The sequence below is a fragment of the Peromyscus leucopus genome, chromosome 5 (assembly GCF_004664715.2).
Source record: "Peromyscus leucopus breed LL Stock chromosome 5, UCI_PerLeu_2.1, whole genome shotgun sequence".
Taxonomy (NCBI): domain Eukaryota; kingdom Metazoa; phylum Chordata; class Mammalia; order Rodentia; family Cricetidae; genus Peromyscus; species Peromyscus leucopus.
In genome coordinates this window covers 107823089-107845884 of record NC_051067.1, presented here as the reverse complement: position 1 = coordinate 107845884, position 22796 = coordinate 107823089, and the positions used below count along the sequence as shown (strand labels likewise).

Genomic DNA, 22796 nt, shown 5'->3' with positions numbered 1-22796 from the left:
CATGGGTGAAAGTCAGTCTGTCTTTATTGCACGGTACCAATGTCAAGTTAGAGGTGCGGCCTGAAAACCTTGTTTTCAAAAAACTATTCAGGTCACTGGGAACTTGGCTTACCATTGAGACCTATGAGAGGAGACAGTATTACCACTGGACACTCCTTGGCACTTGTTTCAGACATCATTGATGGCCTGGGTCAAGAACCCTAACTTCAATGGCAGGGGCCAGCAAACTGTCCAATGGCATCTGGTTTAGGCCCCAGCACCCATAACCACCTTCATATCAGTTCCCCACACTGGTGACCAGGGCAGGGACAGTAGTCAACATCCTTCCAGGAGATTATCTTCACTAGTTCCCAGGGTTACAAATGGCTTCTTGCATTTCTCCCCAGGTAGTGCTGGCTCCTGAACTCTGGGGCCTCCAGGATCTTGGTCAGGGGCCTCTCGCTTGCGCTTGTTCAAGGAGGGGCTCTCCTCACCCAGTCGACCCTCAGGGAGGCCCTGGCTCCGCAGACAGACAATGGCTGCAGTCTGCTCCGCTAGTTTCTTGGACTTGTCCCTGGGTAAATGAAGCAAAGATTCATAAAGCAAGAAAACAGCAGGTCTACAGTCTTGAAATCCTGAGTTTCATCCTTTGAAGAGATTCCGATAAAACTGGTGCCCTCACAAACTATACACCCAACTCCCCAAGACCAGAAGTAGACTTGGATCCCTACGCCAGTCTCCTGCCATCCGAGGAGAAACTCACCACAGTGTGGACTGGTACTTCTGTTCTGCAACAGTGACAACAGAGCAGAACATGCGATCTAAAGGGCGCTGCACCTAGGGGGAGAGAGCAAAGGAAAGAGTAGATCGCCCACCTGCCGCATCACATGCAGGACACTCACATGAGAGGGAAGTACTTCTAACTTCAGTCAAATGAAGGCTGCCTGATCACATGCTCCGCCCATGTGAAAGTACCTGCTGCATCTTTGAAGGGGAAGGGGAGGGGGGGGAGGCAGTTATGCAAATTGACAATGATATGAGTGTGTCAGAGCTCTGTCACTGAACTAAACGAAGGACCATAAGAACCGTTATCTGACTAGGGGCCTCTGCCTGCTGACTTCTATGTGGGCCAGTTCCCAGCAGAAAGGAGTTCACCAGATGGCAAAGCAGGTACAGCTGGCGGAGGCCTCAGGGGATGTGGCTGGAGAAGAAAGCTGAGTGGAAGAGATAAAACAGCAAGGTTTTAGGGGTCTTGTGTTCTGGGGAGCTGGAAACCTGAACAAGAGACAGAGGTTCAATTTGTTTTCCAAATGTCACTCTGGTAGAGGGGACACAAGGCCCAGAAAGTGTAAGCCTGGGAGGCCAGAAGGCCAGTACGAAAGACAGAGCAGCCACAGGGACCAAAGGAAGTGAAGCAAGACCATCTCAAGGTTTCCACCCCAGGGGCCCTATGTGTGGGCATAATTCTGTGCCCCACTGGCTGAAGCCCAATCCACGGATATATCTGCCAGAATTGGACAACAGCCCAAGGTCGGAGGTAAGAGGCTATCTGCAATCACCCCTACTACTAGCAACTTATGCACATCTACGGGAATCAAGTTCAGATGCTAACAAAGCAGCCTAGAGCTGAGCATTTAAGCTATGAGTGTACTGGGGTGATGATGCCAGTGCAGGAAGCCCTGTGGCTGGATGCCAGACAGACAACAGACAGAACTCACTGTTTCATACACAGGCTGTGGCAACTTCTCTCTCCGACACCATTCCAGCAGGCACATCTTGGGGGTAATTTGAGGTGGGTATGCTCTCCTAGGGAAAGGAGGAGAAACAGTTAAGGCTCATTCGCCATAACTGCTCTATCCCTTAACAAGAGCCACCAATCAGCCACTGCTAGGTGAACTGGAGAAACTGAAACATCAGGTAGCTGCCCCAGGGCTTTTGTACACACTTTCTCCCTGTTCTACCAGGAGTTGCAGCCTAGGTCTTATTCTAAAGGGAAGATGGGCTTCTACATGCTTAGAACCATAAGGAGTGCATATGTGAAAACTCACAGTTCTCTGTGCTGTAGCCTGGAAAACAGCCTTCAGGAGGCAGGAAAGAAGGCTCACTGCCCTTCAAGATGAGACTGGAGGAGATGGGTGGAGTAGGAAGGGAGGTGGCCCTACAGTGGGCTGAGAGCTCTAGGTGAGTGCCCACCATGAGTCCACCGACCAGTCAGGGTTATCTGCTCTGCTATAGACACAATAAACTCCGGCTTCAGAGCCAGTCCACGACAGGGGGAAAGGGACATGTTCCTTCTTCCACTGGGAACTCCCTCTGGCATATGACCGCCCAATGGCTGTCCTCTTAACCCCACCTCAAGCCTTGGGGTCTGGGTATGGAGACTAGAGAAGGCTCAGACCCAGATGGCAGGGGACAAGAATGAGGGCACCATTCAAAGCCGGGTCAAAATGTGAGGCAAGAATCAGACTAAGGCTACTTCTGTCTAGAGAGGGCGCCACTGGCCTGGTGAGCGGCCGTGGGGTAGGCAGGGCACAGAGTCAGGTCAAGTCAATGTTCCTACGACCATTGAGCAGCTTCAGGGGAAAAGCACAGACTGAGGAACAGTCGACCTATCTTGCTGTCCCAAGCTGTGAAAAGGAATGAGTGGGTCAGGAAATAAGTGAAGTTCAATTCTGTCTGTCTTAGAAAAATATGCCCCCACCAATGCTGCCTGGGCTTTCGGCGATAGTCTTCCCTGAAAACAGGATCAGGAGTTCAGGTTCATCAACAGCTACATAGAAAGCTCAAGGTTAGTCTGGGCTACATGAAACCCTGTTTAAAATAATACAGTAACAAAAATCTGGGTGTAGTGGTACACACATAAAATCCCAGCACTCGGGATGCAGAGGCAGGCGGATCTCTGTGAGTTTTAGGCCAGCCTGGGCTACCAAGTGAGTTTCATGACAGCCAAGGCTACAACAGAGAAACCCTGTCTTGGAAAAAAAAAAAAAAAATACAGTAATAAGTCTTGAGGTGGCACATGCCTTTAATCTCAGACCTCTGGAGGCAGAGGCAAGTGGATCTCTGTGAGTTCAAGGCCTGCCTGGTCTACATAATGAGTTCCAGGATAGCCAGAGCTATGTAGAGAGACCTTGTCTCAAAAACAAAACAAAAAACTGTAACAAAAAGCACCTTCTGCCGGGTGGTGGTGACACATGCCTTTAATCCCAGCACTCGGGCACAGGAAGGCAGATCTCTGTAAATTTGAGGCCAGCCTGGGCTACAGAGTAAGTTCCAGAAAAGGCACCAAAACTACACAGAGAAACCCTGTCTCAAAAAACAAAAAAAAAAAGGAATAGCTGCCAATTGAGCTCTATGTGCAGCTTTCTGTAGCTTTAAAAAAAAAAAAAAAAAACACTTTCTTGGGAAGCTGAAGACTGGGGACAAGTATCCACACTAAGGAGACCTGTAGTTCCTAAGCTTGACATATAACATATTCACATATAACAGCCACTAAAACCACTAGGCAACTGGCCCTGGAATATACTAGAAACCTACCGGTCAAACCTGATGGCCATCTTAATGATGCCGGAAGTGTCTTCAGCTGGCTCTTCAACCCCCTCTGGAGTCTTAGCCAAAAGGTCAGCTCGCCGGGCATCTAGCTTCCGAATGGTCTCCTCATAGAAGGCACCAAGGCCAAAGGCCTCACTATGGAAAAAGAGGTGGAACAGGATAGAAATCCTAGTGGAACAGCATCCAAGGTACTGCAGGAGCCCATTAACCAACCACAAAGAAACTCCTGCACCACACAGGGTCTGAGCATCAGAAGGTGTTTCCTATACACCCTAGCATCTGCCTAGAGTGGAAAGTAGAAAATGAATTTGAATCTTTGAGTGTGAACACTGGAGGGAGGTTGGGCTGGGGAGAAAAGAATCCAGAGGTTATTCCCCACGATTCTCAGCCCTCTTCCAAGGATGACCACACAGATGGATGTACCGAACCAGCCAGGCATGGCAGAGTTGACCTACACTGATGGGATGGATCATCCTCATGAGGGCCCATGGGTGCAAAAGACAAGGGCCTGAGGACCGATTGATTCCTCATTGCCCGTAGCTACCATGGACCTAGTCTGAACCACTCAGAGCTCCAGAGTTACATTCTGTTCTAAAATTCAAATACACTATGTTCAGCTGCTTGGCCTGTACGGATGGGGCAGAACCAGCAGCTCAAGCCAAGGATGGAAAAAGGCTTCTGGAAGAGCTTTCCCTTCTAGAAAAAACCCATGCACGTGGGTCCCTGAAGGCAAGTATGATTCAGAAAGCCTTAGAGGAAGGAAGGTACCGACAGTCAACATGAGGAGACAAGACCTTTAAGACAGAGGACGTGAACGTGAGTTATGGCAACAGTAGACTGGAAGCCAAAAGAACTGGGACAAAGCTGGGTTGCCAAGGACCGCCAGGTGTTAGTCACCTGATCTAAAGCTATACTAGATCTGAAGGACCCAGAGGTAGCCTCGTTGACCAGGATAATGGGTATAGATAGGTGTATGTCAAGAGCTCCATTCTAAAGCCTTGTCTCTCTTGACCACTTGGTTTTGTTAGCCTGGCAGGCAAAAGGCCCATTAACAGAAAAACTTCTTCCTCAGGAATTCCCAGGCCTATCTTTTGCATTCCTCCATTCTAACAGTACCCTAGTTACCAAACTGCTGCTAAGATCAGTTGAAGAATGGAAGGTTTCAAAGCTGTGAAAGTCCCCCCGCTTCTATGAAGCAAAACTATACTACCACCCCACTCCTATACATACACATTCAGAAGCTGTGACCCTGGCCCTTCAGCAAAATAAGCTTAGGGATCAAGGTCAAGTCTAGGTTAAGTCTGCAAGAATAGATGGTAGACCATTGTACTCTTACCAAATTTCCTGGGAAGACTGGGCAGCATGGAGCAACCTTCCCTGGGGCGACTCCAGCTGTTCCCGAAGCATCTGGCACAAGCAGTATTTGGTGTTCGTGTAGTGGTTATCATACTGCACCGCCTGAGAGGAGAACTAGCATGAGCCCACCTGTTACCAGAAAACACTGGGATCTGAGCTGCCAGTGGGAAGGAAAAGGGCTCTAAGAGGGCATGAGAGGTGTGCTTACAGTCAAGCCTATGGGACCCCACATAAGAACTACTGCAGCCCTGCCATCCATTCCTCCCGCTGTCACACGAAGTCTGAACATAACGCTGAGGCTCATGTTCAGCAGCACAGCCACCTAGACAGCCTGACTGAGGGATAAAAGTACAAAGAATCAACCCATGCTTCAGTCACCACAGGCTGCCACAGGGAGTCTAATGCTGAGCATCTTCTGGGGCAGAGAAAAGGAACACACCAAATTTTGGCAGGGCAAATCCAGCCCTAGGACAGAGGTAAGATTTCTATTCCTTACAACCAGGATCAACTATATCTGGACTAACCTCTCTCCAACTTCCCCTACATGGGTGGGGCACAACCCCATCTACTAAGCATGTTCATACACATGACTTATCAATTTGTATATCTATACAAAGATAAGTACAGCTGTTACCTTACTCTATAGCCTGAGAAGTGAGGCCCAGAGAAGCAAGATGGCTACCCAGAAATAATACCATAGATGGTCACCCAGCTAGGTGCAGGGCAGGAGAACAGCCAAAAGTAAAGGCTTTATAGACAGGCCTCCAGAACCCCCTCCAAGCGCTCACCCCCTACACTTGTAGAATCTCCTCTAGGCCTGTCTTCAGTGCCTAGGAAGGTGCCATGGCATGCTCAGGAGAAGGTATGGAATAAGTGAGTAAGTTCCAGCCAGGGGCAGAACTATGATTCAGCTTGTCTGGCCCAGAAAGCACCTGATCAGACCAGAAGCATCCATGTTGATGCTTGAGGCTACTCTCTTTCTCTAGGACAACACACCCTCTTGAAAGCTGCCAAATGATGGCTGAGCAAGAGTGATAGCATCACCTTTCACCTAGTAAGCAGACTCAGCACTGCTGAACATGTCTTCTCTGCCACACGCTTGCCAGGTGGCCAGAAGAGCTGGACAGCTGACCTGGGTTGAGCAGGCCCTTTGTCTGCAGCTGACTTAGACTGCTGAAGAGCTGACAGTCACCAACCCATGCTCCAGGACACCCAGAACCAAGAGGGTACGGACAGAAGCTGCCAGGAACTGGACACACGCCTCATCCTACTGTCCCAGCTTGACAGTCATGAAAAGCACCCGAATGCCGCAGCTTGAGGAGAGCATGAGGAACCCCAGGCATTAGTGAGCCTTGAGATTGAAAAGGGAGGTGGAAAACTGCCCCGGGAGAGGGCTGCAACTTCTGCTCAGATCCAACTCATGGAAGAACTTTGAGGACAACTTATTGTCTCTGCCCAACATGTACGTGTGCGGCCCAGTATAGAACCCCACTGTCCCTGGGACTGTACCTAGTGAACTCATCCAAAAAAAAAAATCCTTTAACACAACTACTACACTCATAGTGAGAAGACACTGGTTTAGAAAAGGCTATTCTCAAGCATGTGGTGGCACATGCCTGTAATCCCAACACGTAGGAAGTAGAGGCAGGAGAATAAGGGATTAGAGGGCAGTCTGGGCCATGAGACTCTATGTCAAATAAAATGTAAAAGAAAGAAAACGTGCAAAGACTTACATATCTGATGTACTTCTGCATGACTTCCTCCAGGGGACGAAGGCCATCCTTGAGGAAGATAGAGGGGTTCCACATGGCTGCTCGAGCCACCATCACTGAAGAGGCAGCTGTAGCTTGTCGAAAGTCCTCTATGTCCAGATGTTGCTGGATGTGGTCATGAGATCCTCCACTAAAAAGCAAGAGGGGCATAGGAAGAGTCCCATAATGGAACGCACCAGTATTTCCAGAAAAAGGTGATTTCCAGATCTGCCATTCATTATTAGTATGGCTTTAGCCAAGTCCCTTCAACTATTAGAACTTTAACAAAGTGATAATAAAGCATACCCCACTGGTAAGGGAGAAACATAAAGTAATACATAAAATAGCCTGAACTATTCATGTCTGTCATTGAAGAGGTATTTTAGAAATTTGACTTTTCCTCTCTACTCTCCAAAACAGTGGCCAAAGGCGGATAATATCTAAAGATGTAGGACTTAAACTGAGTTATTAGCTGGTACAGTGATATACACCTGTAATCACAGCATCCAGGAGGTTAAGGCAGAAGAATCCTGTCTTCAAGGTAAGCCTGGGCTACCTAGCCAGTCCTAGACCAGCATGGGGCAACACAGTAAGACGTGTCTAAAATATAAAATTAAAAAACAAAGACAAAAAACCTGTGGAATTGCGGCCACAGGAAAAACTCCAAGCTGGGAAGTCATCCAGAGACCCTCTAAGGACTAGGTCAAAATCCTAGACTGAGGGAAGGGCACACTCACTGAGGATCACGGTGGGAAATGAGGAGACTCAGTTTGGTCATAATCCTCCTCCTTCCACCCTGCTGCTCTAAGAAACTTTTCTGTTCTCAACTACTTCATCCAGAGTCAGGTAGCAGTCTCAGGCCAGAGACACCTGTGCTGGGGAGAGCCCTGAGGTGACAGGAAAAGCAACCAGCTCCAAAGTCTTGAGTCAGTCCTCAAAGTCACCTCTAAAATTTCTCTCTCTGAGTACATAAGGCCTAGCAGCCACCCCATCATTACTTCTTCCTCCCACTAGTCAGAGGGAACTGTTCTCAGGACTTCCCTGTTTCCAATGTCCAAGCTCCCTGAGTCTCGGTGCTTTCCTGAGGTACAAGGCTACGCTGGACTCCTAGGTGGCCAACACAGAAGACTGGGTATAGTCTTACTATTAAGTCTTTGGAGTGGTCATCAGAACCCCACACTTGCTAGCATAAGTGCCTGTAGTTGCCCAGAATGCTTGTTTGGATCTTTCTTTTCTTCTCTTTTCTTCTCTTTTCTCTTCTCTTTTCTTTCTTTCTTCCTTCCTTCCTTTCTTTTTTTTTTTAAGACAGGGTCTCTCTATATAACTCTGGCTGTCCTGGATCTCACTATATAAACCAGGCTGGCTTCAAACTCACAGAGATCTGTCTGCCTCTGCTTTCCAAGTGCTGGGATTAAAGATGTGTGATGCCATGCTTGGCATCATCTATCCATCCATCCATCCACCCATCCATCCTTCTTTCTTCTTTTTCTTTCTCAAAGATAGCATCACATCATATTTTCTTGGCTGTCCTGAAACATTCTATATTGACCAGGCTAGCCTCAGATTCAGAGATCCACCTGCCTCTGTTTCCCAAGGGCTGGGATTAAAAGTGTGCACTACCTGGCCTTTGGATTTCTTCTACCTGCTTTATGTTCCTTGAGTCATGTTGCTAAAAGCTCTAGCTTGGGACTCCTCACACTGCCCCTGACCTTGCATACCTAACTCTAGGTGTGGCATCATCTTGCCCTAGGTCTGATTCTGCAACCTTTCCACTGTCCACATTCTTATTCCTACCCACAGCCTAGCCCACCATCAGAACGCTCTGAGCTCTAGGTCCAAACACCAGTGTCAGCCTCGTTCCTAACTTTCTATTTTTGCTCCATTTCTCCCTCTTTTCCTTTATGGTCAGTTTTTTTTCTTTTGCTTTTTTATTCATATATTTATTTTTACATCCCAGCCACAGCCTGTCCCCACATCCTCCCCTCCCAGATCCTCTCCCTCATTCCCCCTCCAACTCCCCAATCTCCTCTTCTTCCGTCTCCATCCAGGAAAGAGTAGGTTTCCTATGAGTATCAATAAAATATGGCATATCAAGTCACAGTAAAGACTAAGCACCTCCCCATGTATTAAGGCTAGGCCAGGCAGCCCAGTATGAGAAGTAGGGTCCCACAAGCCAGAAAAAGAGTCAGAGACAGTCCCTGTTCCTGCTGTGAGGAGTCCTATAAGAGGATCAAGCTACACAATTGTAACATATATGCAGAATGCCTAGGCCAGTCTCATTCAGGCTCCCTGGCTGTCCGTTCAGTCTCTGCAAGCCCCTGTGAGCACATATGGTTAGTTTTTTAAGTATTTCTTTTTTATATTTATTTGGTTGGTTGGGTATAGGGGAGATATCTGACATGACACAAGTGGAGGTCAGGGGTCAAGTTGCAAGTTTCAGTGCTTTCTCAGGGACTGAACTCAGATAGTCAGGCTTGGTGTCGGACACCCTTAACTGCAAAGTAAAACTGCCAGCCCTGTGTTTGTTTCCGTTTTGTTTGGAGTTTTTTGTTGTTTTGAGACAGGGTCTCTCTTATCTGTCCTGAAACTCCTATATAGACCAGGCTGGCTTTGAACTCACAGAGCTCCATCTGCCTCTCTGACTCCATAGTCCTGGGATTAAAGGTGTATGCCACCATGTGTGGCTTGTATCAGTGTTTTAATGTGCTGGCGCAAGTCTTCTCTGAATGAGGTGGAGCACAAAGCAAATGAGGAAGAGTGGAAGCTTACTTGGCTATGACAGGAATGGAGAGGGTTTCAGCGATGGCTCTTATAACTTCACAGCTGACAGGGTGCTGAGGCCGTTCCTCCCGATTCCTTAAAGATGAAGAAAAGAGATGAGGCCTGGGGGCTGAGAGCCAAAAGCCATAACATTCCTAAAATCCTACTGTCCTTCCTACTGAGCCTCAAGCAGATCAGATAGCTATGTGGTTATCTAGGACAGGTTGCTGAGAATGGCCTCCCTGACCTAGGGGAAGAGCTCTGTCCTAAGGGGCAAGAGAGTGAGAAGGTTAAGGCTAGTTCTCAGGAGCCTGAAGATGGGGCATAGCCACAGAGGACCAGTGTGGGTGGCCTGGTTCCCAAGGTCACACTGCTTTTCCCTGGCTTCCCCTTGCCTCTGCCAGAAATAAGAGACAGTGTCACAAAAATGCTGTCCCTACAGTCTCGGCCCTGCCCTTCCCAAGGGACCTGGAACAGCTGCCACTGCTCAGACTGGCCACTCCCACACAGCTGCCTGTGCTGAGGCCAAGCTGCACAGCTGATCTTTGGGAGAAGCACCTGACATGGGGTAGGCCCTGTTCCAGGGGCCACCAGGGCAGACCACAGACCATGACCGTCACGATAAGCCACTGGGGAAGCAGGACACAACCCAGGGCTCCTTCCTACCAAGGTCAACAGCAAAAACAGTTCTTGTGCATGAGTAAGCACATCTTAGGTATGCTACAACCATGCCTGGCCCAAGCTATGTGTGAGGACAAGCAGGAGAGGAGACTAACCAGTTCTTGCTTGCAGGTAGCTCCTGGGCTATATTCTGGTTTCTCAGAAGAGCCTGCCAGGCTAGCCTCCACCTCTGATTCCTTACATCCCCAGCAGCCAATTCATACCACACTAAAACAGCTGTATCTGCTGAGTTTCTGCTGGTCAGGAAGTTCTTCCTTAAACTCTCCCAAATCTGTCTTCTAATTGCCTCCAACTTCTGGGAAAAGTAAGTTTTCTTAATATTGCTTGCAAGGCAATATAGTCACAATCCCATAAAAGCATCAAAATAACTATGAAGCAGAAATTGTACTAACTGACAAATGGGGAATGTGATAATTAGAGAGGTTAAATGGTTTCCCTAAGGATACATAGGTAGCCAACTGCAGAGCTGGGATTTAAAATCAAGCAATTGAGTCTAGAGCCCACTGCCCAGCAAGGAGTCCAGTACGTGTGTTTATATGCAGGTGTCACTTCCAAGCCGTCCTACCTTCAAGCCATACAGCTCCACTTTACTGTTCTGTGTGTTGTTGTTCAGGGTGTACCCCAAAATTTAGTGACAGGGATAACCAGCAATCTGGGCTGTTCCTATGACCCCTGAGTTCCCCTACAAAAAGGATGTCAGCCAAAGTCTATTTATCAGGATTACATACAAAAAGACATGCTAGGCACAGGGAGCACGTTCGACAGGGAGACAGAGAGCAGCCTTCAGAAACACTTTGGCTTAGCAGGCTCTAGTGCTCATGCCTACAATCCCAGCACTTGTGTGTGTGTGTGTGTGCGCGCGCGCGCGCGCGCGCGCACAGTATATAGAGATGGCCCAGCAGTTAACAGTGCATACTACTCTTACGGAGGACACAAGTTCAGTCCCCAGCACCCACATCAAGCAGCTCACAACCTCCTGGAACTCCAGCTCCAGGGGATCCAACACTTTTTTCTGGACTCTGCAAGCACCTGCACTGAGACACACAGACACCACACATATACACAATTAAAAAGAAAATAAATCTTTAAAAAAGGAAAAAAAAAGACTCAGTTCCCAATAGAGAACACATGAGCTACAGACACAAGAACTGTTTAGCAGACATTGGGACAGCTGGCAGTCCAACAAGGGCAGGCAAGGAAGCCAGGGCCTTCAGATGAACAGCCGCTGTGTGGGGTCACTCAAGGGAGAAGCCGGTGCTCAATGAAGTGGAAAGGAAAAAAGATTTAGTGGGTGTGGTGGCTCGTGTCCATAATCCCAGCCTTGAGAGGCTAAGGCAGAGGATAGGAAGATCCACCAACCTAGGTTGTATAGTAAACTCTGTCTCAGAGAGAGGGGCTGGGGGAAGACTGATTATAGTGGTGAATACCTCTAATCCCAACACTTAGGAGATGGAGGCAAGGGGATCAGGGGTTCAAGGCCAGCCTCAGCTGTGAGTCAAGTCTAAAGGCAGTCTGGGCTTTAAGAGACTTTATAACAACAATCAAACCAAACCAAAACGGAAATGGACTGGGGATATTCCTCAGTGGCAAAGCACTCACCTAACATATACAAGACCCTGGATTTAATCCCCAGCACAAGAAAAAAAAGAAAGAGAGAGAGAGGCAGGCAGAGAGAGGGAGAGGGGAGAGAGAGAGAGGAGGAGGAAAGGAAAGAGGGAGGGAGGGAGGGAGAGAGGAAGGGAAAGGAAGGGAAAATAAGATCAAAATTCCAATTCCACCATGTCCTGGCTATGTGATACAATTTTAAGCAAACTGCACTTCCTCTGCGCCTCTACACCTCTGCGCCTCCACACCTCTACCACTTACACATCCTGCAGGCAGGGCCCTTCCCCTTCCTCCTGTGTTTCTTTTCCTTTTTTCTTTTTTTTTGGTTTTTCGAGACAGGGTTTCTCTGTGTAGCCCTGGCTGTCCTGGAACTCACTGTGTAGCCCAGGCTGGCCTTGAACTCACAGAGATCCGCCTGCCTCTGCCTCTCGAGTGCTGGGATTAAACGTGTGCGCCACTATCGCCCGGCCCCTCTTGTGTTTCTAATGCTTGAAGTTGTGTCTACCGTCAGAAGGTAATCAATGAATGAATAAATGCAAGCCCATGAGCGTTTCAATGTTCTCTGGATACACAGGCTATCAGGGAGCTAGGCAGAGGTAAGCTAAATACATAGAGAAGTGTTTGTCACGTAGGGTCTGTTGAGGAATCTCCCTGCCAATCACTAAGAAGGCAACACTCACCTTCCATGAACTGCAATGGCTGAAATGCCAGTCCTCTCTATTCGCTTCACAAGGTTCAGGGTATCTTCTAGCTGGGTAAGAGAGATTACAGCACAAGGTGGTCATTAAGACTCAAGGAAGGAGCTGCTGACTCCTAAGATCTAACATTATCCAAGAGAATAACCTTCAAGTAACATATCCTTACCGAGGGCAGGATTCGGATTTTACAGGTCACAGGTCTGTGTGTTCCTTTAACGAGAGTGCTGAGGATCTGCAAAGAGGAATAGACAGGCACATCCATCTCTTCTGGAACAAATCACCACACTGCTTACACTAGTTAACACACCTATAAGACCATGATTACCAGTAGACGGACAATTGGTATAACCAGTAGACGGACAATTGGTATATGCATGACTACTTGCATTTATCTGTTGAATGAATTTACATGTAAACACCATGGAATGAGGATTCTGCCTCTATTCTATGCTAAAATCCCAACACTAGCAAGTCCCTGCCTAGTACATAAAGGTAAGTATATACACACGTTAAATACACTGAAGGAAGGAGTGAATGTATCTGCATGTAGTCCTGTGTGGAACAGTGACTCTTTGCTGGGAAAAATATCAGAATTACCTGGAGAGCTTGAGTAACACAAACTCTTAGATCCTACCACATTATTTCCTAAATGGGTCTCAAGGGACAGAGTTTAGAAACCTGTGCTTTCCCTTCATGGGACTGACCTAGGCACTCTGCATATATGTTAGAGTTGTGTAGCTTGGTCCTCTTGTGGGATTCCTAACAATGGGAGCAGGGACTGTCTCTGACTCTTTCACTGGCTTTTGGGATCCTACTCCTCATACTGGATCACCTTGCCCAACCTTAATACATGGGGAGGTGCTTAATCTTACTGCAACTTGATATGCCATGTTTTGTTGATATCAAGGGGAGACATGCCCTTCCTGAACAGAAAGGGAGGAGGTGTGGGTGGGAGAGTTGTGGGAAAGAACTGGGAAGAGAGGGGGGGAACTATGGCCAGGATATAAAATAAATAAATAGAAATCTGTGCTTTCAAAATCATTGCCCAACACCCTCAATATAATCCTGAGGCTTAGTCCTGGTTATGAACACATGACTGACAGCTTTCTTCTCCTCCTCCTCTTTTTTTTCCAAGACAGGGTTTCTCTGTATAGTCCTGGATATCCTGGGACTCACTCTGAAGACCAGGCTGGCCTCAAACTCTGAGATCCACCTGACACTGAATCTGACTGCTGAGATTAAAGGCATGCACCACCACCCCTCGGTGACTGACAGTTTCTTTTCTGAGTAAAAGGAATATTCCAAGTGCTATCCCAGAACTATAGAATGAGAACAGGAAGATCTTTAAGGACCTTGGCTCTCTCCTCATGAATCCTTCTCTTTTGAAAAGTCAGATATACAAATATATGAACTATAAAGGGAAAATACAACACATTCAATGTATTTTAACTGCTTCTTATACAACAATTAGAAAAGATTGCAAAGAAAGATCAGTAAGTCACACAGTAGAGTAGTCAAGGAGATAGCAACATGAAAATCAGAGATCAAGAGAGATATAAATAACAATGAATGTCTGTAGCATTGCTATCCTCTTTCTACATCAAAACTTTCAGGCCAGACACAAGGGAAGGAAGGTGATCTCAACCGCACTCTCCCCAAAACCGGACTTCTAACCAACAGAGGTGTCCGTCCCCTAGGCAGCAACTATCAGATAAGGGTGAGTACTTGAATTTATCTTGATTCTGGACAGATGGGGGCAGCAGAGAGCCAGTTATAGTGAACCCAGCCTTATCTAAGACCAGGGGAAGGCCCCTAAGAAGAAGACATCAGGCCAAGAAACCCTGTTGAAAGGCAGACACTTCACCAGCAAGACTAGTAGGAAGGAACCCTCTCCAGGTGCTGCCTCAGACAGCAGACCAGACCTGATTTCCCACAGTCATCCTGGCGAGCAAGCCTTAAAGGGGTATTTGCACTTTAAGGAGGGGGACTGCCAGGCTCACTCTAGCAAGGGCATGGTGGAGTACTTGGGAGGTAGAAGCAGGAGGAGCAAGAGCTCAAGGTCATTCTTGACTACATAAGGAGCAGAAGGCCAGCCCAGACTATGTGAGACCCTTCTCAGAAACCACAAATCAACAGGCATCTCCAGAGGATTTCCTTGCAAGTGCTTACTTTGAACCCTCTGAAACGTGAGGACAAAAGAACAACTGGTCTGATACAGTATTCAGTCTCAGAGAACTTCCTTTTGATTCTAAGTAGTTCTAGGTACTTAGAATTTCTGTTCACACGCACATTGAAAGACCAGGAAGGAAATTGGGCAAGAGAAAGACCTAGCCACTTGCAAGATCACACTAGGGAGAAATAAGTACCTCCTGCGCCCCCCCCCCCTTTTTTTTGTAGTTGAGACAGGGTGTCCTCTGTATAATAGCTCTGGCTGTCCTGGAACTCACTCTGTAGACCAGGCTAGCCTCGAACTCATAGAGATTTGCTGCCTCTGCTGCCCGAGTGCTGGGATTAAAGGTGTGCACCACCACCACCACCACCACCACCACCACCACCACCACCACCACCGCCCAGCTTCCTGAGGCTGTCATTTTTTTTTTAAAATAATTTGTTTATTTTACTTTCTTTGCATTGATGTTTGCCTGCATGTATGTCTGTATGAGGGTGTCAGATCTTGGAGGTAGAGACAGTTGTGAGCTGCCATGTGAGTGCTGGGAATTGAACCCAGGTCCTCTGGAAGAGCAGCCAGTGCTCTTAACCGCTGAGCCACCTCTCCAGTCCCCTGAGGCTGTCTTATCGCCAGGTGGTAGCATGAAATTCATGAAACTCTAAATCATGCCTCATGTCCCTGCCAGAGATGGGAAAGGACCAGAAACAAAAATCCAGTTCTGAGTAGGGAAACAGTACATCCACCCATGGCAAGCAGGTCTCACCGGACCCTCAGGCCAGGCTGGCATGTATAAGATGCCCTCTCTCAAAAAAAAAAAAAAAAAGAAAGAAAGAAAGAGAGAGAGAGAGAGGGAGAGAGAGAGAGAGAGAGAGAGAGAGAGAGAGAGAGGGGAAGGGAAGGCAGGAGAGAAGGAAGCAGGTGGGGGGGAAAGGAGGAAAAAGAAATTTGCCAGTGTAAGTTCTCTGCCCAACTTCTTGGTTTTGGAGATGGGTTTCACTATACACCCAGACTGGCCTGGACTCCCTTACTTTGTGCAGGATGCCTTCAAACTCACAGTCCTTCAGCCTCTTGAGAACTGATTGGGACTCTGTCTGCTATCTTTCTTTTTTAGTTTTGCTTTGTTTTTTTGTTTTTTTTTGTGTTTTTGAGACAATTATATAGCAAGACCCCATCTCAAAAAAGGGGTGGGGAGCAGGGTATGGGACGTGGCCTGTGGTATACTCTATCCATATGGGCCATATGCAGGGGACACCCTGTCACTCTCATCCAGCCCCCTAGGAGAGGCCTGTCCATCCATACACACAGACTTCTGAGCATGCCCTTACCCACAGTGACTTGCCCTTTGCTCTCAGATAATCCTGGAAGAGAAAGTGGTAACAGAGAGGAGGCCATACCTGAGTTCTCAGGCCCTTTGGCTCTCAGTGACAGACCTCAAGTGCACTGAAGGCAGACTGAGGGTTCCTAAATCTAGCTGCATGTCAAAATTACTTTGTAAAAATTTTCAGGCCATGGAGTTGTATACATGCCAGTGGATGTCCACATGCTCCAGAAGAGAATTTGACATTGCTGCTGCCATTGTTGCTGTTAAGCAGTGGCAGCCACCACTGCTACTGTTTCTGGGATTACCATTTCATAATTGGTTACTACAGCTAGCACAGTGGAGACCCTGGCAGCAAAAGTAGCTACCACAGTTAGTTAATCTTCCATTCTATTGGGCATGATAAATTTAATTCAATAGTTATATACATTTTTATTGGCTTTGAAAATTATAAATTTATAAACTCAAGTTCCATTTGCTTTTGGGATACCATCTTACAAGGACTCCAATTTGCAATAAGGCTTGTTAAGGAAGGGAATGGCTCAGTTGCCTTTAGCCTATCGGCTATGGGTGAGATAGGACCTCTGTTGGTCTTTTCTGTGTTGAACACAGATTGCAAGCCCAGTGCCACTTTGAGATCTTTGGCAGCAGTTAACTCTGTAGCTCACACACGATTGAGCCTGTATGATAATGAGTATTCAGAGACGGGTAATGCCTGGGGGCGCTCACCATCCTAAGACAGAGTGCCTGTGTGGCCTGGGCAGGCATCTCCATGATGGGTAAGGTGACCTGCTGACCTCCCACGCAACCTAAGTCAAAAGCTCATTTTTTAGTAAAAGGGGGACCTGTAGGGCCATGGCCCCTGTTTTGGGTAACTGTTGCCTTGCTTGCTGACCTTGACCTTGATATCCTCCCTATGCTAATTCCCTGCCAGGTTCCACCCTCCTGAATGCTTAAGGGAAGTTCCTTGTCTGGGTATCCTGCATAATGGGCATTAACAGCTTAGATGCAAGATTGTAAAACATTGGTAGCAAACTTCTGCCCTCCAGGGTTCTCCCATTGTGCTGTAAGCCTGTATTTAAAACCTCTCTCCTTCAATAAATGGCATTTGGCATTAAAAAAAAAAAATTTCAGGCCAGGGCTAGAGAGATTTCTCAGCAGTTAAGAGTACATCACATGGGCTGGAGAGATAGCTCAGAGGTTAAGAGCACTAGCTGCTCTTCCAGAAGACCCAGGTTCAATTCCCAGCACCCTCATGTAGCTCACTACTGTGAGTAACTCCAGTACCAGTGGATCCAACAGCCTCACACAGACATACATGCAGGCAAAACACCAATGCACATGAAATAAATAAATAATTTAAAAAAAAAAAAAAAAGAGTGCATCACGCTATTGCAGAGGATCCCATCTATTAACTCCACCTCCAGGGGATCCAATCATCTTTTCGGGTACTACATGTACATAGTGCAGACATATATGCAGGCAAAACACCCATACCGCATAAAAATAAATTAATTAATTAAAAATTTCCCCTCTGGGACCCAAACAGAGAATCTAGGTAGACTTCAGTGAATCTGGAATAGGAGAGACATTGTAGGTAATCTAAATCACAGAATGTTTGAGGACCCTACTGTCACTTACCTTCTCAATCTTGTCAGGGTCTGACAACAGAGCAGCTCCCATCCCTCCCTAAGGAGAAGCACACACAAGGTCTTACGATTGAAGGACAAGGTACCAGCCACGGTAAGGCAACACAGTGTAGCAATAAGGTAGCCAAGGTCCACTGGAAACGCATTTTCCTAACCACAGAGGAAGGCAGCCTTGTCTGCACAACACAAATCCCATCAAGAACCAGAATGTGAGGAATCTGAAAAACTACCACTCTGACCATTTTTGGCAAAACCATTTATCAATCTAGAAATGGGCACTAAAATTTTATTTTTTAGGACTTCACATCCCCATAGAGATCTCAGAGTCATAACAAACTGAACCCACCATCTACTGTATCCTTAAAATAAGGAGTCCACCTGAGCACAATGGCACACATACTCAGGAGGCTGAGTCAGGAGGATCAAGAGTTTGAGGCCAGCCTCAGCTGCACAGTGGTGAGTTCAAAGCTAGCTTGTGCTTCATAGATATATCCTGTGTCAAAACAAAAACAAAAGTCCAGCAAATGAAAACCGCCAAATCACAGAGCAACTTACAGTCCAACAATGACAGCAATGGCTCTCTCTCTCTTTTAAAACTTTTAAGCAGTTATTTATTTTGTGTGTTTGTGTGTGTGTATACATGTGTGCAGATCAGAGGACAACTTGCAGGAGTCAGTTCTCCCCTTCCATGTGGATCCTGGGGTTTGAACTCAGGTCATCAGGTGACAAGCATCCTTATCTAGTGAGCCATCATTCCCGCCAATGACTGTTTCTTGACGATAGACTTTTTTACCAATAATTTTCCTGCTTTTTTTCATAACTATCTACCTATATTTCTGAAGTATTGGACAATATTATGAATTACTTTGTGTTTTGTTTTATTGACACAGAATCATGTTATATTACCTGGATAAGTTCAAGCTGGCTTTGAACTCACTGAAATCCTCCTGCTTCAGCCTGAGTGCTAAGATTACAGTTGTAAACCACATTATCTATCTACTGTGAGTTATTTTAATAAATCATGGGTGGGGAATAGAGAAGGGATTTTTTGTTTGTTTGTTTTGTTTTGTTTTTCGAGACAGGGTTTCTCTGCATAGTTTTGGTACCTGTCCTGGATCTCGCTCTGTAGACCAAGCTGGCCTCGAACTCAAAGAGATCTGCCTGGCTCTGCCTCCTGAGTGTTGGGATTAAAGGCATGCAACACCACCACCTGGTGGGATTTTTTTAATATGTATGTACCTGTGTATATATATGCCACATGTGCGGGCATGCCCTCAGAGTCTCTTAGAGTTGGAGTTACAAGTGGTTATGAGCTGCTTGACTTGTGTGCTGGGAACTGAAGCCAGGTCCTCTAGGAGAACAGCAAGCACTCTTAACTGCTAAGCCATCTCTCTAGCCCTAGAGGGATAATCGCTATCAATTTAATATTATTTACTGTTACTGTATGTATGTATGGTGTGTGGGGAGGGGGTACATGCATGCCACAGTGCACGTGTGGAGGTCAGAGGACAACTTTTAGGGGTTGATTCTCTCCTTCCACAGTAGAATTCAGAGATCGAATTCACATCCTCAGGCCTGTGTGGCAAGCACTTTTACCCAATGAGGCAGCTTGCTGACCCATAGGCTCTGTAAAAGTCTGAATTCATTAAAAATAAAGTGAAAGAGCTGGAGATATAGCTCAGTTGGTAGAATTCTTGCTTAGCACACATGAAGACCTGGGTTAAATCCCTACACCTCATAAAACTAGATTTGGTAGCAACATCTGTAATCCCAGGATTTGGGGGTAAGACTGTTGACTCAGAAGTTCAAGGTTAACCTGTAAATTAGGCTAGCCTCCAACTCATCATCCTCCAGCCTTAGCCTTTACAAGTTCAGATTACGAGTATGTACCATCATACCTAGCCTAATAACATCCCTTTGAGCATTTTTCTCATCCAGCACAGGATCTAGCTGGCCCAGAGCCAGGTACTACCTTAGCTGTCATGTATAGTCTCTTTAATCTGCACAGTTATATAAAGAAATCATTTACCTTAGTAGAATATTCTTTTGGACAGCCCATGTTGACATCAATACCAGCTACATCATTTTCTCTGGAAAAACATGAAGGAGAAAAGGTAATAAATATTCTACTTGAGGGAAGAAAATAGATGAAAGATAAAGGGGTTCTGTGCTCCTGATCCTCCTGGGCCTCCTGGGCCTGTGAAATACTAATTCTCAACAACAAAAGCTGAAAATCAGAAGAGTCCATCCGCAAACTGTAACTGCCTCATCTGAGCAGAGTCCCAGAAGAAAGACATAAGGAATACATATCTATAAAGAGCTGGATGCAGAGGACTTTGCTACACTGAGGGTCGTTATCAGGTATTTGAAATATTGTCTGAATTCCATTCTAGGACTATCGTTTCACTGGGATACTGGAATCCATTTGTCAATGTAAAAAAAGTGGTATGAGCAGAGGCCATTGCCAGAGCACATCTTCTATAAAAGTTACTAAACTGAGCCGGGTATGGTGGCACACATATGTAATCCCAACACTCAGAGAGGGGAGGCAGGAAGATCAGTTTGCGGCAAACCTGGGCTACACAGGAGAGAAAACGAGGAAGAGGAAGCAGTGGTGCTGGTGGTAGTTGTAACAGACTGGCTTCATTTGCTGAGTGGCAAAACTGGCTGCTCCAAACAATTCTGTGTATAGAAGAGCTCCTCACATTATCCACTGGTTTATAAGAGTTTGTGATATGCAGCAGTTATGGCCTGAGTTCTTTCTTACCCTCACAGTCATTAGTCACAAGAGCTAATGTGAAGCACTCATTATGTACCACATATTGCAAAGACAGGACATGCATTATTTCATTTGTTGTTTCCTATAATGCCGGAGGTTGATAGATATCATTTTATAAATAAGAGAACAAAGTTCTCAATAGTAATAGGTAATTTACCTACATTCACACAGTTAGCAAAGAGCAGAGCCAGAATTCCAACTGAGCTCTGCTTTAACTCCAAAGGTCATCACTTCAACCATGCATTCTCCTGACTGTTAAATCAGGAAGGATAGATCTTATCTACATTTCATGAGGATTAACGCTTCAGGAATCTCAGAAGAATCCCTAGAAAGGGAAACCCATGAATAAACATTAAAATGAGGGCTCAATAAAGAGGATCTCTAGGATATAACCATAGTGGGTATACAAGAGTCCCAGGCCAGCCTTCAGATAGCACAGGGAAAGAAACCCAATTCCCTTCACCTAAAAAACAGAAAGTAAGGGGCTAGGAAGCAGAAGATGGGTTGCTAGTGATATTAAGGTCTCATAGCTTACAGAAGAGACAAGGCATTCCCAAGGAGGGAAGAACTTACACAAGCCTGGCCACAGCAAGGGCTCTCTCTGCGTCTGAAGTCCCCTGGGAACACAAGAAACTACATCAACCTGTCTTGACACAAGTGCACACATGTAGACAAACACACCTATTGGTATCTCTCACACACACATATATGCATGCATGCATATGCACATCTAGGAAATATAAGAGTCAGGCCCACTCGGGGTTGGAGAGATGACTCCGCAGTTAAAAGCACTGGTTGCTCTTCCCAAGGATCTCATTTCAATTTCCAGCACCTACATGTCTATAATTCCAGCTCCAGGGGATCCAATGACCTCTCTAGGCACCAGGCACACACAGGGTGCACAGACATACATGCAGGCAAAACATCCATATACATAAAATAAAATGATAATAATAACTAAAAAAAAAAAAGGGTCAGGTCAGTACACTAGACTTGCTCCCCAACAAAGGAAATAGATGAACTCAGAAGGACTAGACAACCTCATTAATGTCATGGTGACTTTCAAACAGGGGCTGAAGAGGGGACTCAGGAAATAAAATGCTTGCTGTGCAAGCGTGAGGTCAGAGTTGAGATCACCATCACCCACATAAAAACCAGGCAGGGACCAGCAAGACGGCACGGAGGGTAAAGGCATTTGCTGCCAAGAATGTAAACTTGAGATCAAGCCCTGGGACACATAAGGCAGTCCTGCAAGTTGTCCCCTTACCTCCACATGTGCACTATGGCACACACGTACACATGGTCACACACACAAATAATAAATAATGTAATAAAATTTTATTTTAAAAAAGTGGGCAGAAGTGGCAGCCCATCTATAGTAAGGCAGAAACAGAGGATCCCTGGAGCAAGCTGCCTAGCTAGACTAAGCAAATCTGCAAGCTCTGGATTCAGCAAGAGACCTGCCTCAGTCAACAGAATGAAGAGCAATCATGGAAGATATCAAACATCAGCTTCTGACATACACACACACACACACACACACACACACACACACACACACACGCCACACACCAAAATAGGGGGGAAAATTTATAGCACATATTCAGAAATCTATCACTCAAATTCTACAATTAATATTTTGCCATGTATTTTGTCTATCCATTGTTACTAAGTTTAGAAAATATCTAAATGTCATCCAGGAGCTATTCCTAAATAAACACCAAGCTATGCCTAAAGAAAGAGAAAAAATCTAGCCAGGTGGTAGTGGTACATGCCTTTAATCCCAGCAGTTGGGCAGCAGAGGCAGGTAGATCTCTGAGTTCAAGGCCAGTCTGGTCTACAGAGTGAGTTCCAGGACAGCCAGGGCTACACAGAGAAACCCTGTCTTGAAAAACCCAAAAAAGATAAAAAAAAAAAAAAAAAAAAAAAAAAAAGAAAGAAAGAAAGAAAGAAAGAAAGAAAAAAAATAAGGAAAAAGAAAAAACAAAGCTATATTATATCTGTAACATAAATTTTAACTGATCTTTAGAAAACCTAAGATTTTTATATATTCTACATAAAAACAAACATTTTGGCCAGAATAATCAATCTTCAGGATTAAAAATAAATAAATACAGAAGTCATATCAATCAGATAATTCCTATAATTAACTAAGTTTGAGACTGGAGACATAGAACAGATTGCAACAGCTTGATTTCCAGTCTCTAACAGTGTACCTAATCATGAATGAATCTCTGAAAAACATTCAAACCAAATACATAGGCTGCCACCACTGTACAGTGTATTACAGGCATTCAACACTGGCAGGCAGAAGCAGGAAATACTAGAAAATAAGGACCCTCCGGATACTAGACACTGGAGTGAGAGGTGTCTCTTACCATTTGGAAAACCACCCTGTTCTGTTCTCTTTCACATGTACGGAAAACTACTCGGTCATCAGGAGCAACAAAGTCCACTGTGCTGAGCACCTCTGCAAGAAAACACAAACCACCTAATTA

General features: G+C 45.9%; 1 protein-coding gene across 3 annotated transcripts in view; it reads right to left on the bottom strand.

Moving 5' to 3' along the window:
• Dus2 (dihydrouridine synthase 2) overlaps positions 1 to 22796 on the bottom strand; it is a 39061-nt gene continuing 16265 nt past the window's right edge. The window contains exons 4-16 of one of the 3 annotated variants that reach the window (XM_028854305.2): positions 22677 to 22768; positions 20872 to 20915; positions 19549 to 19609; positions 17512 to 17559; positions 12549 to 12614; positions 12365 to 12435; positions 9408 to 9494; positions 6621 to 6789; positions 4868 to 4989; positions 3517 to 3666; positions 1698 to 1785; positions 743 to 816; positions 1 to 553 (exon numbers count right to left, since the gene is read on the bottom strand). In XM_028854305.2, coding sequence (XP_028710138.1) covers positions 316 to 553; positions 743 to 816; positions 1698 to 1785; positions 3517 to 3666; positions 4868 to 4989; positions 6621 to 6789; positions 9408 to 9494; positions 12365 to 12435; positions 12549 to 12614; positions 17512 to 17559; positions 19549 to 19609; positions 20872 to 20915; positions 22677 to 22768 — 1310 coding nt within the window. In that variant the 3' untranslated portion in view covers positions 1 to 315. The remainder of the gene's footprint in view (positions 554 to 742; positions 817 to 1697; positions 1786 to 3516; positions 3667 to 4867; positions 4990 to 6620; positions 6790 to 9407; positions 9495 to 12364; positions 12436 to 12548; positions 12615 to 17511; positions 17560 to 19548; positions 19610 to 20871; positions 20916 to 22676; positions 22769 to 22796) is intronic. The other 2 variants (XM_028854307.2, XM_037206235.1) reach the window with 2 other exon arrangements.